The sequence below is a fragment of the Tenrec ecaudatus genome, chromosome 6 (assembly GCF_050624435.1).
Source record: "Tenrec ecaudatus isolate mTenEca1 chromosome 6, mTenEca1.hap1, whole genome shotgun sequence".
In the NCBI taxonomy this organism is placed as follows: Eukaryota; Metazoa; Chordata; class Mammalia; order Afrosoricida; family Tenrecidae; genus Tenrec; species Tenrec ecaudatus.
In genome coordinates, this window is record NC_134535.1 from 10,651,803 (window position 1) to 10,670,735 (window position 18,933).

Below are 18,933 nucleotides of genomic sequence, written 5' to 3' on the forward strand. Positions count from 1 at the left end.
AACTGTTAATCAAGCTCTCTATTTAGAGGTTCTGAAAAGGTTGCGTAACAATGTGTGACAAAAAAAGGCCTGATTTGTGGCAGGGGGGAACTGGTTTTGCCACCATGACAATGCACCTGCTCTTGCAGACATCTCAGTGCGCCAGTTTTTGGCAGAAAACAGCATGCCTATCTTGCCCCATGTACCTTACTCATCTCATCTTGCTCTGTGTGACTTCTTTTGTTTCTTTGAATGAAGAGGGACTTGAAAGGACAGCAATTTTTCAACGAAGAAGAGGTGAAGAAGAAAATAAGGGAGGTGCTGTCAGCCATCCAAACAGACGGGTTTGAAAAATGTTTCCAAGAACGGAAGTGCAGTTTTGACAAATGTATTAAGTGCAATGGAGAGCACTTTGAAGATGATATGGTTATTTTATTTTAAAAATTAAATATATAGCTTTGGGGGGAAATTCCATTTTTTCCAGGGGTTGGGGTACCCCACCATATAATGGATCCCTTTCTTAGTCTTTCCTCTCAGTAAATGGCTCTCTCACTTCTGCTTTTAGTAACCCAGGTACTAAAGAGCCTGTGTGATCCTTCTGTTCCATTGTGGGCAGGTCAAATCCATGGACAAGCCTTATTGGTTCTGCCTCAACGTATACGTTGATCTTGCTGTAGTCCAGTCACCCAAGCCTTCTTCCTGTCTCTTGAGTATATCTTAAACTCTCATCCGGAATTTTCTTGCTCTCCTTATCCCCAAATCTGTCTCCTAATTGGTTCATACACATCCTAGAGGTTCCAACTCAAATGCCTCCCTGCTATCAGCGGGCTGATTTCCTGTTTGCCCCTTCAAACCCACTCCCCAGCATTATCCACCCCTCTCTGGGTCCCCAAAGGTTAGCCCAAAGGACTGCACAGACAGGCAGGAAATCAAAGGGCCAGGAAGAGAGCAGGCAGGTCATATAGTCCTCAGATTCCCTCTCTGCCAACCTCCTGCAGACTGGCACCATCCTTCAGTGAGGGCCAATGCATTCATGACAGTCCTGGGTTTTAATCACAGTTTCTCTTTCTGGGCTCTGATAAAGACTCATTTTCATGAGTCCAAAGGAGCCCTGGTGGTGCAGTGGTGAAGCTCTATGAACCAAAAGGTCATCAGGTCCCACCCACCAACTACAGCACCCTAGGAGAAAGATGCCACGGCCTCGGAAACCCTATGGGAGCATTTCTACTCCATCCTACAGGATTACTGTGAGCTGGGATCTACTCTATGGCGACTGGGTTTTCTCTTGGTCCTCCAGCAATGGTGCTCTGCTGTATTAGCCTCAGGGCACTGCTGCCCCTGCCCTGGTGGGGTTATCTTCACTGGGTCCAGCACTACATGTGACAACCTCCCACTTGTCTGTCAATTTGTCACACTGTGGGGATGAATACAGATTGGTGCGCTGCTGAGATGTTGAAAGCCCTATCACTGGCATTTCAAACACTGGTGGGGCCATCCAAAGGGATCGGGTTTCAGCAGAGCTTCCAGGCTAAGAGCAGACTGTGAAGAAGGAATAGGCTGCCCTTTCAGAGGAAATATTCACTGAAAACCCTATGGGAGCCTGGAGATATTGTCAGTTCCCTAAAACCTAATGAATCGAAGCAGAACATTGTCAGAGATAGTACCAGAAGATGGGTCTCTCAGGTCAGAAGGCACTCAAAATATGACTGCGGAAGAGCCGCCTTCTCAAAGTAGAGTCGACTCCATGCCGTGGATGAAGTAAAGCCTGCAGGAGTAAAGGCTTTGTGACCGTCATTGGCTGACAGAGCACAAGTCAAAATGAGAAGAAACAATTGCACACATCAATTAATCACAACTGGGAAAGTACGAAATATGAATCTAAGAAAAATGAAAGTTGTTAAAAATTAAATGGAATGCATCAATGCCTACAGTATAGGAATGGTGTTGTACTCATTCTCAAAAAGGACATTTCAAGATCTGTCCTGAATTACAATGCTGACTGTGGCAGAGTGATAGATATTCATATACAAGGACATCCAATTACTACAACTGTTATTCACAATTATGCACCAGCTGCTAAAGCTGGCGATGAAAAAAATTGAATGTCTTCAGTCTGAAATTGAACAAACATGCAATTAAGATGCATTAATAATCATTTTTATTTTTAAAAATGTTGGCATTGATTATTGATGATTGGAATGCAAAAGTTGGAAACAAAGAGAAAGGAACAGGAGTTGGATATTAGGACCCTGGGGGTGAAAATGGAGCTGGAGATAGCATGAGATATTTTTGCAAGACCAGTGACTTTTTCATCACAAATACCTTTTCCCCCAACACTGAAGGCAACTATACAGGTGGACTTCTCCAGACGGACTACACCAAAGTCAAAGAGAAGCCCAACATCAGCAGCTAAAACAAGGCCAAGGGCTGATTGTGGAACAGACCATCAATTACTCATATATAAGTTCAGGTTGAAGTTGGTGAAAATTTTAAAAGTACACGAGAGTCAACATATGAGCTTGAGGTTATCCCACCTGAATTTTGAGAAATCTCAAGAGCAGATTTGACACATTGCACACTAATGACAGAAGATCTGATGAGCTGTAGGAAGGCATCAAGAACATCAGGCAGGGAGAAAGCAAAGGTCATAAAAAGACAGGAAATAAGGAAAACTCCAAGTGGCTGTCAGAAGAGACTTTGAAACTTGCTCTTGATGTCAAAGAGTTGAAGAAAAAATGTCAAAGAGCAACTAGAGAAGACAAAATAAAATATAATAAAGAAAAGCGAAAAGACCTAGACTTAAAAAACCACAAAGGAAAAACACATTCAGCATGTCTTAAACTGAAAGAACTCAAGAAAAGAGTTTGAGCCTCAAGTTGAAATATTGAGAAATTCTATAGGTAAAATATTGAATGATCCAGGAGCTATCAAAAAGAGAGAGAAAAATAGTCACTGTGTCAAAAAGAACTCGTTGACATCCCACCATTTCAAGAGGTAACAGATGCGTAAGAACCAATGGTACTGAATGAAGAAGTTAAAGCTGCAATAAAAGTATTCGCCAGTGCTCACATATTTGGGGCATGCTATCAGGAGAGATCAGTCCCTTGAGAGGCAATGATGATAAGACTTCATCTTACACACCTGGAACATGTTATCAGGAGAGACCAGTCCCTGAAGAACATCATGCAGCCAGATGAACTGCACAGTGTCTGGGACAATGGGCTTGAGCTTGAGGACAGCAGGGTTTTGTTGTGTTGTACACAGAATCGCTATGAGTCAGAATTGACTCAGTGACACCTAACCACAGCAAACAGATGGGACAATATTTGGTCCATCGGACTTTTATGGTCTGATTTTTAGAAGTAGATCACCAAGTGTTTCTTCTTAGTTTTAGTCTGGAAATTACTGGAACATGTCCACCATGGGCTAGCCTGCTGGTAATTTGAATATTGTCCAACACACTTGCTTTGGACTTGTTATCAGAGAGATCAATTGCTGGAGAAGGAAATTTAGACATCAGGACCAGACAAATGTTTGGTCAGTTGTACACAATGTTGTCTCCATGGCAGTTATCTGTCTATCTATCTATCTATCTATCTATCTATCTATCTATCTATCTATCTATCTATCTATCTATCTATCATCTAGTTATCTATCTGAAGAATCTACCTGCTAACCAGGTTCTCCAGAAGCCAGAGGGCATTTCCTTCACTAAAGTGATAAGGAGTACACTGGCAAGGGAGTATCAGGGATGAAGGTGGCTTCCACTAAGGGACACAGATTCACCGAACCTGACTCTAAGTTAGCATCTGAATATTTTTGGTTTCTTAGGCTGATGGACCAAGAGGCCAGGAATGGAGTAAGTATATTTGTAGACTGATGAAGAGAGTTGATTTTCACGAGGAGCTAGAGATGCTGCTGCAAAACGAGATCAAAGAGGAATATGTCTGAAAGTCATGAGAGCTCCTGAGGTGTGTCATGATGCTCCCAATGCCCAGTGATAGGAATCAACAGCTGTTGTGGCAGCCAAGGGCAAAGACCCTTCAGGTTTGGATTAGTCCACAGCTTCTTTGAACAGTTCAAGTGTCTGAAGGTGAGAAAAACCTGGAATGAGGTGGCAGAAAAGGGAGATGGTTAATTTCAACATGACATTGGAACCAATCAGAGTAATCTATCTGAAGATTGTTCCACACATCTTTATATATTAAGTCTTTTGTAGACATTGCAGCCAGCTACCGCATAGAAAGGTCAAGGACACCTTGGAATTAAAGTGGATCTGAGCAGTGCAAGGGGTGGACTGTATGAGACACTTCTGTTGCCTCCAACACATTCATACCTGACTTCAATCTCAATACTGATGAGTGGTTCGATGTGAACTCAGATTCATCTGCCAACAGTCTCTTGCCTGAGTGTAATCTGAGCATCTTTTTGCTTTCTGTCCCATAGAAGCTCAATGCTATAGGAGCCTGCTCTGACCATGCACCCAGAAGTGCAGATTTAACACCAGGGGAGACCACTGGAGACCAGAGGCAACTGGAAAAAGTGTTCCTGCCTCCCATCTTCCAGAAGGAGGATTCTGGGAGCTCTCTTTGGGCACTTTTCAGAGATCCTGGGGAACCCAAAGTCCCAGTTGCCCATAGCAATGACAGCACACTGTTACATTGGTGTGTGTGTGTGTGTGTGTGTGTGTGTGTGTGTTTGTTTTTGCTTCCTTTTTTCCTTTCATGTCTTAGTGTCCCTTCTCTCACATAACTCTTCTTGGAACATTTCTCAAAAAGTCTAGGTGCACACAAGCCCTTGGCTCATTTTGTTTTAAAAGGAACTCAAGTAAAAACACCTACTCTCCTTGTTTCCCTTGCTAGCCAGAAGCAGACTAATCCTTTAAAGGTACTTCTGATATGGTCTCTCATTAGCTCAAAATCTTCCCATGACTTCCACTTCGCCCAGAAGAAAACTGAAGTCCTTAGAATGTTCAATAAACCTGACATGATTGGTTCTTCCCACTGTTTCCTCTCTGACATCCTCTCTGGCTAATCTCCCCTTTGCTCCATTGTAGCTATGCTGTTCTTCTAAAGAAAGGTCCCTGGGGGACATGAACCAATTATGCTTGACTAAGAACCAAGACAGGAGAAAGATAAAGCTTTCTATTCCTGTGAAGAGTCACAGTCTCATAAACCCACAGGGGCAGTTCTACCCTGTCCTATAGGGTCGCTGTGAGTCAGAATTCACTCGATGGCAGTGAGTTTGGTTTGGAATAACTGAAAAGTTGGCAATTCAAACCCACCCAGAAAATTCCGTGGAACTCAGTTCTTCTCAACATGGGTTGCCATGAGTTGGAATTGACTTGTTCGTTTGGTTGGTTAGTTGGTTCTTCCAGGACATCCAGCCTATTTCTGCCTCAGGGACAGTGCACAGGCTCCCGTCATTGCCTGGAATGACCTTACTCCAATTGCTCCAAGTTTGCTCCCTGGTCTCCTTTAGGATTCTTCCTAAAACGTTTCCCAGAGAGGCCTTCTTTGGTGTTCCTATGCAAAACAACGGCACCTTCCTCAGTGTTGTCCATGGAGCTCCTTAACTCAAACCAAACCCACTGCTATCAGTGTAGACTCAGAGAATCCCCCTGTGGGTTCCAAACCACCAGTCTTTCTCCCGCAGAACTGCTAGTGCTTCGGAACGGCTGACCATGTTGAGCACAGCCCAACAAGTAACCACTAGGCCACCAGGGCACCCTTACTCTCCTTAAGGTTTTTTTTTTTTTTTTAGCACTTTTTCCCAATCTCCTACTTGGCCTGATTAATTTTTTTTCTGGTATATTTTCTGTCTCTCCCAGATAGATAGTAAGGTTGAGGACAAGGGTGTTATTGTTTTGTTCATGGCAGAACACAGCACGGTACCTGGCAAGTGGAAGGTGCTCAGTAAGCTTCTGTTGGCTGCAACAAGCAAGTAACCTTGAATTCTAGGCTCCTGAGTCTGAAGGGGGTTGGGGGTGGGTCCTGGCAGCTCTTCGATGGAGTGGATGACAGTGACTGCAGCAGGAGGTCCCTGTAGAGAAGTCACCAGAAACGTTTGCCCCTTCCGGATGTTCCTGGTTGCTGACCCTCTTTGGGGGCTTACCACCAGCTGTGGTCGTCGAGTTGACTTGGACTCCCCAAGGGTGTCCGCGTACAGCAGTGCTCCACAGTTCTCACGGCTGGGATCTTCTGGCAGCAGATCACAAGATCTTTCTTTGCAGACCGAGTAGGCACGAATCACCAACTATATCCTGTTAGTAGTCGCTTAATCATTTGTGCCACCCAGGGATGCTTTGTTAGCGTATGATCTTGCAATTTGTCTCAAGGAGGCCCAGGCAAAGCCTCAAGGAGCTCAGAGCATTCAAAACAGAAAGCCTCTGGTCCGTGCTGACCCTGGTGGCACAGGGGGCTAAGCATCCCAGGCTAACTGAAAGGTCAGTGGTCTGGGTCCACTAGCCCCTTTGGGAGAAAGAGGCGACAGTCTTCGTCCCTAAAGGCTTGAAGCCTTGTAAACCTTAGTGAGCAGTTCTCTGACTTACAAGGTCACTGTGAGTCACAATCCACTTGAGGGCAGTGGGTTTAATTTTGGGCTTCCGTCCCGGAGGACCCGGCCTTGGACCTGTCACTGTTGAGTCACCGCGAAGGCTCTCAGCAGCCCAGGGGAGACCCAGGGACCCCAAGGCTTGAGGGTAGCTCGGGTATGAGAGGAGGGCAGGCCGGCTGTTGGGAAACCTTTGATTCCCACGCCCTGGGAGTCACCCCTGACCCTTGCCACGTGGCTAGCCACCCAAGCCTGGGGTATAGGGGCTAGGGCCGGCTGGGCAGCCCGTGGCTTTACCCTGATTCCTTTGGAAAGGAAGTAGCACCTCCAATGCCACCCCCACCCCCTGCCCATCAGACCCAGGGCCCTGCAGGAAGGGGATGCCCTCCCGCCCCGCCCACTCACGCCCGGCGCCCTCCCCTCCCCCGGGGCTCCGGCGGGCTCTGCAGGCAGGCGGAGTGGGCGCTGCAGGCCGGGCCCGAAGAGGTTAACGTGCATCTGCGGCGGAATGGTAATGTGGCTCTAGGTGATGTCAGTGGGTGCCACGAAGGAGGCGGCGAGGAGCCGAGCGCCCCGGCTGGGAAGCGGCGAGGCTGCCGCGGCCGGCCGGCGGGGAGAGCCCCTTCCGGACTGCAGGGCTCCGGCACGGGCGGGACGCGGTGGCGGCGGGCTGCGGGCGGCGGAGCTGCCGCAGCCTGCGTGGGTGCCTGGGAGCGCCCCGCGGCGAGCGGGCACGGGCCCCGGAGGACCATGGACCTGGACACCTCGCTGCTGCCCACCGGTCGCAATACCAGCAACGCCTCCTCGGACCCGGACAACCTCACCTCGGGCGGTGAGCTCTCCCGGGGACCGGGGGGCGCCGGGTGGGGGGAAGCGGGACACGTTGGCACCTGAGCCAAACTGCTGGGGAAACTTTATCTCAGTTGGTGGGCACCTGCTCTGCAGTCTGCCTTGGCTGGAGGGGGAGGGGAGCAGGGCCAGGAGGGACATGGGCACAGCCAGGAGTGGACAGGGACGGTGGCCAGCGCCTGAGGGGACGAGTTCCAAAGCTGCTTGTCAGGGGAAAATTCTGCTGGGAGAACGAGGAGAGCTGGGGAATCCTTCTGGGGAGCTCACTGGCAATGGGGATTTCCTGCACTGGGGGATGGGGTCTGGGTCACCCTCAGCCCCTGGGAGGGCCCTGGAATGGGGGACTACCCAGACTGTGAGGGGACTAACTTTTCTGGTGAAGTAAGCTTTTCAACATTCCCAGCTTCCCTGGGATTGTGCATTTAAGAATGGAAAGACACACACACAGAGTGCTCAGGCCTCCGAGGCCCCTGGGAAGCCTTGGCACAGGGGAGGCCAAGGGCATAAACCCCCAAGAGAGGGTCTGGTGGGACACAGGATGGGCCCAAGCTCCTCCAAGCAGAGAGGCCCCAGCTCCCAGGCAGCGATGCCTAAAGGAATCAGGGCTACACAGAAGCACTGGAAAGAAATACTTCTCGGCCAGAAGACAATGATGATGGGTTTCTCTGGAGAAGCCCGGGGATAGGTCAAGTAATTATCTGCAGACAGCTGTGGTTCCCACCTGTGGGTTTTCAGAGACAGGGCGGGAGGCAAAGGACTGGGCCCTTGGACTAACAGGTGGTTCAGGGAGCTGGGAGGGTTGATGGGGGAGGGGTAAAGGAGGAGACAGGCCAGTGTGGAGTAGGATGTGGGAAGCCAGCACAGTGTGAGGGGGTGGTGGGGGACCTGAAAAGATGGAGGGATAAGCAAGCATGTCTCAGGAGGCTGGGGGATCCAGGGGGCAATGCCTGTCTTTGGAGCAAAGTCCATGTCAAAGGTTTAACAATTGCCCCCTCTGACCCCAGGCTCGCCCCCTCGAACCGGGAGTGTCTCCTACATCAACATCATCATGCCTTCGGTCTTCGGCACCATCTGCCTCCTGGGCATCATCGGGAACTCCACGGTCATCTTCGCAGTGGTGAAGAAGTCCAAGCTCCACTGGTGTAGCAATGTCCCTGACATCTTCATCATCAACCTCTCAGTGGTGGACCTCCTCTTCCTCCTGGGCATGCCCTTCATGATCCACCAGCTCATGGGCAATGGCATCTGGCACTTCGGGGAGACCATGTGCACACTCATCACAGCCATGGACGCCAACAGTCAGTTCACCAGCACCTATATCCTCACCGCAATGACCATCGACCGCTACCTGGCCACTGTCCACCCCATCTCCTCCACCAAGTTCCGGAAGCCCTCGGTGGCCACGCTAGTGATCTGCCTCTTGTGGGCCCTCTCCTTCATCAGCATCACTCCCGTGTGGCTCTACGCCAGGCTCATCCCCTTCCCTGGTGGCACTGTGGGTTGTGGCATCCGCCTGCCTAACCCGGACACCGACCTCTATTGGTTCACCCTGTACCAGTTTTTCCTGGCCTTTGCCCTGCCCTTTGTGGTCATCACGGTCGCCTATGTGAGGATTCTACAGCGCATGACATCCTCCGTGGCCCCGGCCTCCCAACGCAGCATCCGCCTGCGGACAAAGAGGGTGACCCGCACGGCCATTGCCATCTGTCTGGTCTTCTTTGTGTGCTGGGCCCCCTACTATGTGCTGCAGCTGACCCAGCTGTCCATCAGCCGCCCAACCCTCACCTTCGTCTACCTGTACAATGCGGCCATCAGCTTGGGCTACGCCAATAGCTGCCTCAACCCCTTTGTGTATATCGTGCTCTGTGAGACCTTCCGCAAGCGCCTGGTCCTGTCGGTGAAGCCCGCCACCCAGGGGCAGCTCCGCACGGTCAGCAACACTCAGACGGTGGATGAGGAGAGGACAGAGAGCAAGGGCACCTGACACCCCTTTGCCACCCTGGACAGCTCCGATCAGGACATGCCAGCAGACCACTGGGAGAGATGCTGAGCCCCAACCCCCCAAGACCACTCTGAGAGGCTGCAGGAGACTGGGTGGTGGGAAATCTGTGGCAACCTGTCTATCCCACTGGCCTACAGGTTGTCGGGGTGCTGCGGAACCAGGCTCAGGGGCTGCAAACGTCAGAACCACACTTGGGAGTTGAGACCTTCAGTAACAAGCCATGGCAAGAAAGAATGTTTGGGTTTCAATGTGCAGTTGAGCTCTGCCTCTGTTAGCCCCCCAAAGGCCCCCACTATTCCCCCCAAGAGAATAGTTGGGAGCCCCTCCAGCTGGGCTTATTTGAGGTTGGGCAGGACTCAGGTGTGAGCAGCTGGGGCCACGTTGCAGGGCCCCAAATGCCTCTCCTACTTGTCACCGGCAGAATGGCAGGTAGGCAGCCTATCTCTCAAGCGGAGAGATGATGAAAAGTGGCTGTCTTCCAACAGCCCAGGGGTGGGTATGGGGGTAGGGGTTCCCTGTATCTCCAGGGGAATGCATGCTTATTTGAAAGTGGGGGGTGAGACTCTGAGCCTCCACAGCGGTAAAAGCCCAATTTACCAGGTGATTTCTGCTTACTGGGAGTGACAAGTGAACCAGGGATTAGGGGTGTGTGTCTTGAAGCAAAAATGAGGAGGGGGCTTTTGCAGCTGTGGGGACCTTCTCTATGTGAGGACATTCACTGTCAAACGCCAAGTTCAGTGTGAACCTGACCATGCCCTGTGTGACAGCGGCCATGCTAACACCTGACATGTTGGCATCCTCTTGTTGTCCTGTCTCCCCCAAATAAAGATACACACATGCGAATAAAAGGAAATCTTCACCCTCCTCAGTCTGGAGGCGCCTGTATAATTGCCTGGGGGTGCAAAGAAGGGGGCTTCAAAGGCAAAGGGGAGCTTACTGGTGGTGAGATTGAGACGTAGGATCAGACTGCATATTTGTTTGTCTAACCCCCACCCCCACCCCCGCCCCAGGGGAGACTCAGGAGCACCAATGGAATTATCCTGAGCTCATTAGCTCAGGATGCTGTTACCAGGCCGCTTCTCCGGACACAGCTTTGTGCCTTAAGCACAAAAGCCTTCGCATTCTTTGTCACAAGTGCTGATCCTCCAGCCCCCAGTTTCTACCTCCTTCCTCGCTGAGTCACCCCGCAGAGTTGGCTTCTAGGGACAGCCTGCGCCTAGAGACAGTCTCAGCAGCAGTGACAGCCGTGTGTGGCTGCTGAGCTCCGGTGTCAGCCATGCTCAGCAGGTAGGTTACAGTGGGCCACTGGGAGGCAGTCACTGCTGCTGCTTCTCAGCTTCTGCAGAACCCAGAGTCCTGGGCAAAACTCTAGGATGGTGATGAGACAATGAGAGCAAAGGCAAGCTGCCCAACTTAAGATAAGTGCATCTGCCCAGCCTGTTCCTCGGCCTGCTGGTTTTTGGTTTTCCCTGCAGAGATGCAGCAGGTTGCCTGCTTAGCAAACGTCCAGGTAGGTTCCTTGAGACCTGAGAGCTTTTTCTTGATGGGCTGCTATAGTAGGAGTAAGGGGCTCTGGTGGTGCCATGGGTTAACTGCTGGACTGCTAACCTCAAGGTCGGAGGTTCAAACCCACTAGCTGCTCCCCAAGAGAAAGATGAAGCTGTCTGCTCCTGTAAAGATGTACAACCTCTGAAACCGTAAGGGTTCTGTTCTGTTCTGCTCTGCCCTGTAGGGTAGCTAAGAATTGACTTGAGGGCAGTGGGTTAGTAATATTTCATGCTGAACTTTCAGAAGTAGTTCACAGGCATTTCTTCCGAGACAACTCAGGGTGGACTCAAACTTGCGACCTTTCAGTTAGCAGTTGTGCATGCTCACTGCCTGTAGCCCCCGGGACTCCGCAAGTAAACTCGAATTCTGTTTTGGATGCTGTCTGACAAAAGTGGAAAGGATTCTTGGGGAAGCCTTGAGAAGCAGATCCCACCCCCAACCCGTGAGTTCCAGAGAAGGAGGTTTTCCGGCATCTGGTTTGAGTCCACTGACTGCTCCCTTGAGTATATCTAGCCCAACCGGCAGGCAGAAGTCTGGGAGGAGAAAGGGGTGTGATGACCTCTCCAAGGAGGTACAAGTGACTAAGTCCCAGCAGCTTCCATGGTAGGGACACACCAGCTGAAGCTGAAGAGCCCAGTGGCTCCTGGGGAGGGCACATCCCCACCTCCCACTCCCAGCTCCACGCTGAAGCCACAGGGATGGAAGTTGTGCCTGCCAAGACAGGAAAGCGAGAGAAGGTAGTGCAGAGAGAACAGGAGAGGAGAGATGGAGAAGAGAGGGTGGAGGGGAGAAAGAATAGCATGGGGTTGGAGGGGGCTGCTGCCTGGGCCAGCAGTCCCTCAGACACCCAGGAGGGGTCACTGGATGTGAGTAAGCATGCCCAGAGGGTAGGGTGGGTCCCTGGTGTTGTGAGTGCGTATGCAGAGCTGACTGACTCCGGGGGTTCTGGAGCTGAATGGAATGGAACGTTCTTTTCTTCCCCATTCCACCTGGGAAAGCACCGACATGGCCACCGTGGGATGCAGAAAACGGCCGAGATAAGGGACCAGGATCAAACCATTGATCTCTTTGCTTCTCTTTCCCCTCTGCAGTCTGATAAATACTCTCTCCCACCAGCTCCCGTCAGATCTCGCCCAACACAGTGCTCTGTCTATTCCTTATCCTCTCTGAGGATTATGTGCCTAAGCTCGTCCACAGTGGGATAAGTCCCCAGTGGAGAGACGTATGACGTCGTGGTCGCCCAAGTTGCTAATATGGGAGCATTTATGCATACTGATGTGCACGGGAGAAAGAGTGCCAAGAACATGGACTAAAGGGCTTCACTAGGAGATGTTTACCAGCTCCAACGAGTAACCACCTGTACCTGCTGGGTGTCTCTGGATGGTGGGAATGATTCATGTGCTCAGCAGCATGCTGGAAGCTTGGTAGTTCAAACCCACCCAGAGGCACCAAGGAAGAAAAGCTTCATGATCAGCTTCCGAAAACTCAGCCACTGGAAGCCCTAAGAGCACAATGGGGTCACCTAAGACCCACAGGGTCACTGTGAGGGGGGATCAGTAGCCATCAGGAACTGGCATGCCTGTTCATTGGGGGCGGGGTGAAGTGGGGAAGCCAGCTCTTCTGCCCTGTGGTTTTGAGTTGCTTGTCTTTTTTTTTTTTTTCATACTCAGCATTTGGCTAGAGAACCGTGCATTCCTGGAACCCCCCAACATTCTGCACATGCTCATTTCTAACCTGTGACCAAAGGGCGGCAAACCCAACCGGCAAGTTGAGTCGAGGAAGTCAGAAAAGTAGGGCAGTCCCTCCCAGTGTCCCCTTGGCAGTTGGTGGTTACTGAGATCAGACCAAGCTCACTTTTACAATTAACAACAACTGTCAAATAATGCCTAAATTCTTGCATGTGTGGATGTAGAAATGCGGGGGTGGGGGCAGTGTCATGATGTTGGTCATGGTCATGGCCATGGCGATGGTCATGGTCATGGCCATGGCGATGGTCATGGTCATGGTCATGGTGGGGGAAGGATGCTGATTCCTCCTCTTTGGGGCTGAGTTTCTGTTCACACAGCGACATGCAGCTCACCAGAAGGGCTCTCTGCAGGCCTGTCTCTCAGAGGACAGCCACGGGAAGAACGTTCCAGATGGTCCAGAAGCAGGATGGACAAGCTGCCCGTGTAATCACCCACAAGGCTGCCTGCTCCCTCTAGCAGCCAGTGGCTGCCATCTGAAGCTACTGCTCTCATTTATGTCTGCCTTCCTTCCTTCCTTTCCTGGGCATCCTGGTCCCTGGCACCGTGCTAAGGATTATACAAGGAGGTATAAAAAGCTCATGGAAAAAGGGAATGGAAACAAAATTATTTTTTCACGAATATTTTGAAGCCCTCTCATGTTTATTTATGAGCTCATTTATTCTTCCCAGTCACACTTTGAAACAGACAACCCTTTGTTACCCAGTTTACGGAAGGACACACGATGATTTAGAGAGGTTGAATCGGTGTTGGGGTGCCCAGTAAGCAAAGGGTTATTTGTGCCTACTTACTAATTCATCCAGAGTGAACAAGTTCACATTTTTTCACTATATTGAAGATTCTTCTTCTAGGCCAGGCTGGCATCTGTCTCTCTTCTAACCTCCCAGCACCATCCTATAGAATCAAAGTGTCTTTTCAAAATTTACAATCTCAGCCACTTGTTGGGAGAAAGGTGAGCGAGGCGCTCTGCTCCCACCAAGGTGCAGAACCTCACAAACCTTGTCTAGGATCACTCCCAACAGGAGCTGGTTCTCTGGCATGTGAGCTTGATTTGAGGTTTTGGGTAGGGATGGAGTTCCCAGTAAGCAAGATAAGCATGGGTTTTCATGTGCTTACTAACTCACCCATAGTGCCCAGTGTCACCTGGGTTGATGTGGTGACTGTCATAGAAAACGTAACTCCTGTGAATCACAAGAGCCAGCTGGATCTCTGTGGGCAGGTCCTATGGGTCACCTACTGCCTCTGGCTCACATCCCTTCTGCCTGCTCGTCACCACCTCTCTGCTCTCTGCTCCGAGCTCTCTCTGCACACGGCTTCACCCCAGGCAGCGCCAGCTCCAGGCTGAGAGGGGGGTGCGGGGCTTGTTAGAACAGGAAGGAGAGAGCTGAGAGCCCAGATTCTGAAAGGACAAGAATGGCTAACAATCCTCAAGATTCTACAGTCCACTGGTCACCCAAGGTCTCGGGGACGCCTTCCTGTCCTCTCTGGGCTGCTTTGGTCTGCTGCCCTGTTCCTGAGCCATGGCCATAGGGCCTGACCTTTCCCCTGCTGCTCCCTCCTCCCAGTTCCTGGGCCTCTGCATGTCTCCTCCCCAGAAAACCCACAGCCGGCTGTAAAAGGCAAACCTGCCCGTGCCAAGGAAGACCCACTCTCAGTGTTCTGCTGCCCAGAGCAGCGCATTCCTCTTGGGCTTCCGCCTTTCGCGTTGGGCAGAAAGGGAGAAGAGGTGCTCTATGTTGCAATGCTCCCCCAAACTGTTAAGTGCTTCTCAAACACAAGTGTGCGTGCTTTTCCTGTGGAAAGTTCTTACCCCGATCCTTTGAATGGCTGACTGGACCAAACTGCTTCAGAGGTCAGCGGACGTGGCATGGACGGGTCCACGGCGGTCACTCGGGGCCCACAGTTGGCTGGAGCTGAGGGGTAACAGACCCTTTTAGACGAACCCAATGCTTTCAACTCCAAACAAACCCATCACTGGAGAGTCCATTCTGACTCATAGTGACCTTATAGGACAGAGTAAACTACCCTTGTGGATTTCTGAGACTGACTTTTTTTTTTTCAGAGCCTCATGCTCTGTCCAGGCAGGGTGCCCTGTGACAGACACTTTATTTTTTTTTTACATTTTATTAGGGGCTCATACAACTCTTATCACAATCCATACATATACATACATCAATTGTATAAAGCACATCTGTACATTCTTTGCCCTAATCGTTTTCAAAGCATTTGCTCTCCACTTAAGCCCTTTGCTTCAGGTCCTCTTTTTTTTTCCCTCCCTCCCCGCTCCCCCCTCCCTCATGTACCCTTGGTAATTTATACATTGTTATTTTGTCATATCTTGCCCTATCTGGAGTCTCCCTTCCCCCCCTTCTCTGCCGTCCATCTCCCAGGGAGGAGGTCACATGTAGATCCTTGTAATCGGTTCCCCCTTTCCAACCCACTCACCCTCTACTCTCCCAGTAACGCCCCTCACAACCCTGGTGCTGAAGGTATTGTCCACCCTGGATTCCCTGTGCCTCCAGCTCCCATATGCACCAGTGTACAGCCTCTGTCCTATCCAGTCCTGCAAGGTAGAATTCGGATCATGGTAGTTGGGGGGAGGAGGCATCCAGGATCTGGGGAAAAGCTGTGTTCTTCATCGGTACTACATCGCACCCTGACTGACCCATCTCCTCCCCGAGACTGACTTTTTATGAGAGCAGACAGCCTCATCTTTCTCCCTCAGAGTAGCTGGTGGGCTTGAACCACTGACTTGTGGTTCAACCAACCAACACTTAACTCATTGTAGCACCAGCATTTCTAAATTCTCCCTATGTGTTTAAAGTGAACCAGGGGCATACATAAAGCATAGATAAATGGATGGATTTTGATCTTGCACTTAATTGTAGCCCTCGTGTAAGAACAATGAGTGCCTATGACATGGTCCTGCTCCATACCTGTCTCCATGAAAGGATCACTGAAGACATGGGTGCTGTAACAAAGTGTGGTGAAGAAACTACATGGTGCCTATCTATCAGAAAGAATGATATCTGGGGTCTTAAAGAATTGTTTTTAAACAAGCAGCCATTTAGTGAGGTGTAGGTTAAGACTACACGGAAGAAGCACGCCAACCTGTGTGATCTAAGAATTGCAAAATAAAATCCAAATCTGGAGGAGGGAATGGTATTTCAACTTAAATTCTGGACAACCGATTTGCAGAAGGCTATGATTGGCAGTGAAAGCCCAAAACCCATTTGCATGAAGATTAAGCCCCTGCTGAATCCCCTCTGACTATGGATGGGAGATGGGGAATGCCTTGTTATCAGAGTATATTGTTGAGTGGAATATGCAGTTGTGGTTAGGCCAAAATGTGACATCTTGTCATTTTATCTCCCTCTTGATCCAGTGTGTTATTGTTCCAGTTTTTAATATTTTCTGCTTTGTGTTTGATTGAGGTTTTTTTGAAGAAGAAATGTCCTGGAATTGATTATTGTGATGGTTGTACAACTATTGTGAATGTGATTTAGCTATTAAAATTCATGCTATGTGAATTATATGTTGGTGAATTCAAAATAAATAAATTAATTAATCTTAAGAACTATTCCTAGTTTGCCCCAGTCCCCACCACTCCTTTTTTTAAAAAACATTTTATTAGGGGCTCATATAACTCTTATCACAATCCATACATATACATACATTAATTGTATAAAGCACATCCGCACATTCCCTGCCCCAATCATTCTCAAAGCATTTGCTCTCCACTTAAGCCCTTTGCATCAGGTCCTCTTTTTTTCCCCTCCCTCCCCGCTCTCCCCTCCCTCATGTGCCCTTGGTAATTTATACATTGTTATTTTGTCATATCTTGCCCTATCCGGAGTCTCCCTTCACCTCCTTCTCTGCCGTCCATCTCCCAGGGAGGAGGTCACATGTGCATCCTTGTAATCGGTTCCCCCTTTCCAACCCACTCACCCTCCACTCTCCCAGCATCGCCCCTCACACCCCTGGTGCTGAAGGTATCGTCCACCCTGGATTCCCTGTGCCTCCAGCTCCCATATGCACCAGTGTACAACCTCTGTCCTATCTAGTCCTGCAAGGTAGAATTCGGATCATGGTAGTTGGGGGGAGGAAGCATCCAGGATCTGGGGGAAAGCTGTGTTCTTCATTGGTACTACCTCGCACCCTAATTGACCCATCTCCTCTCCTGAACCCCTCTGTGAGGGGATCCCCACCACTCCTTATGGTCTTACACATGGCCTGCTTCACTCATTTACAATCCATTTGGCTCCTGGAGGTGTTTATACTTGTGACTCTTGTTCTATTTTGCAGCATAATTTTAAAAAGGTTATTTTCTTTATGTTAAACATAGGATGCTGAATAAATATTCAGAGAAGTTGGATTATATGAAGAAGAACATGGCATCAGGATTGGAAGAAGGCTTATTAACAACCTGTAAAATGCAGGTGACACAACCTTGCTTGCTGAAAGTGAGGAGGACTTGAAGCACTTGCTGATGAAGATCAAGGGCTGCAGCCTTCTGGGTGGATTACAGCGCATTGCAAAGAAGACCCAACCCCCACAACTGGACCAGTAGAAAAACAGAGAAAAGACAGAGATGGTCAAGGATTTCGTCTTGCTTGGATCCACAGTCAATCCTCGTAGAAGCAGCGGGCCAGAGATCAAAGGGCACCTTGCACTGGGTACGTCTGCGGCACAAGACCTCTTTAAAGTGTTCAAAAGCAAGGGTGTCACTGTGAGGACGAAGGTTTGGGCCTGACCCAACCGTGGGATGTTCCATCAGCTCACATGTGTGGGCAAGTTGGACACAGAAGAAGGAAGGCTGAAGAAGAACCCATGTATTTGGCTCATGGTGCTGCCAAAGGCTAGGGCAAGTTCCATGGACTGCCAAAAGGACAGACCAGCCTGTCTTGGAAGACCAGCCTGTCTTGCTTCTCCAAGTCAAGGACGGTGAGACTTAGCCTTACACACTCTGGACATATTGTCAAGAGAGACCAGAACCTGGAGAGGGACATCATGCTTGTTAAAGTAGAGGGGCAGTGAAAAAGAGGAAAGCCTCCAATCAGATGGGTGGACACGGTGGCTGTAATAATGGGCTCCAGCCTAGGATCAATCGTGAGGGTGACACAGGACCGGTGGTGTTTCGTTCCGTTGTACATAGGGTCTCTATGGGGACGAGCCAACTCAATGGCTCCTAATAATAACAACAAACACAGAAAGTATATACTACTACCCTAGCATTTAATCAATGCAGTCGTTAATTATCCTATTTGCCTCCATTAATCTCTCTGGAATCTCTTCCTTCTCGGGTTAATTGCAAACTGACTTAAAAACCCCTGTTGATGCTCCTCCCTGTTTTGACGTCTCCTCCCTGTCCAGGCCTCTGTGCATCCTTCCCACCTGTGTACTCCAGCCCAGCTTCTTCTTTCTCCATAAAGCCTTCCCAAGCCTCTCTAGCTTCAAAGGGCTCAGTATCCTTCAAATCTCTACGATACTTTCCTGTTCTGCCATTGAATTGTATGATAGGTAACTTTTGTGCCAATAAAATTGTTGTGGGTGAAAAAGATTGTGTATGTCATTATCATCATTATTATTATCTTAAATCATTTTATTGGGGCTCTTACAGCTCTTATAACAGTCCACACATCAACTGTATCAAGCACATTCGTACATATGCTGCCATCATTTTCTAAATATTTTCTTTCTGCTTGAGCCCTTGGTATCAGCTTCTCTTTTTGCCCTCCTTCCTCTCCCCTTCCTCCCCCAGGAACCCTTGATAAATTATAAATTATTATTATTTTCATATCTTACGCCAACCGCTGTCTCCCTTCACCCACATCTCTGTTGTTCTTCACCTTTGGGGGGGATGTTATACATCAATCATTGCAATCAGTTCCCCCTTCCTCCCCCCATCTTCCCCTTACCCTCCTGGTATCGATACTCCCATTTCTGTTCCCAAGGGGTTTATCTGTCCTGGATTCCATGTGTCGAGAGCTCTTGTCTGTACGAGTATACATGCTCCGGTTTAGCCGGATTTGTAAGGTAGAGCTGGGGTCATGATATTGGAAGTGAGGAATCCTCAAGGAAACAGAGGAATATTGTGTGTTTTGTCAGTGTTATACTATATATACCCTGGCTAACTTGTCCCTTGTGACCCTTGTGAGGGGATGCACAATTGTCTAGAGATGGGTTTTGGGTCGACACTCCAACCTCCCTCATTCTCAACATATGATTGTTTTAGGTCTTCTATTGCCTAATACCTGA

The 18,933-nt window shown here is 49.5% G+C and overlaps 1 protein-coding gene across 1 annotated transcript; it reads left to right on the top strand.

Annotated features, from left to right (window-relative positions):
• The first annotated feature begins 6,777 nt into the window (after positions 1–6,777).
• On the top strand, positions 6,778–10,221 carry MCHR1 (melanin concentrating hormone receptor 1). The gene is made up of 2 exons (XM_075552676.1): positions 6,778–7,363; positions 8,385–10,221. The coding sequence occupies exons 1-2, from the start codon at positions 6,862–6,864 to the stop codon at positions 9,362–9,364; spliced, it is 1,482 nt and encodes a 493-aa protein (XP_075408791.1). The 5' UTR covers positions 6,778–6,861; the 3' UTR covers positions 9,365–10,221.
• The last annotated feature ends 8,712 nt before the right edge of the window (positions 10,222–18,933 follow it).

Coding starts and splice junctions, on each gene's coding strand:
- MCHR1 (XM_075552676.1), top strand. CDS start 6,862: ATGCCACCCCCACCCCCTGCCCATCAGACCCAGGGCCCTGCAGGAAGG. Junction 7,364..8,384: donor GGACAACCTCACCTCGGGCG/GTGAGCTCTCCC, acceptor CTCTGACCCCAG/GCTCGCCCCCTCGAACCGGG.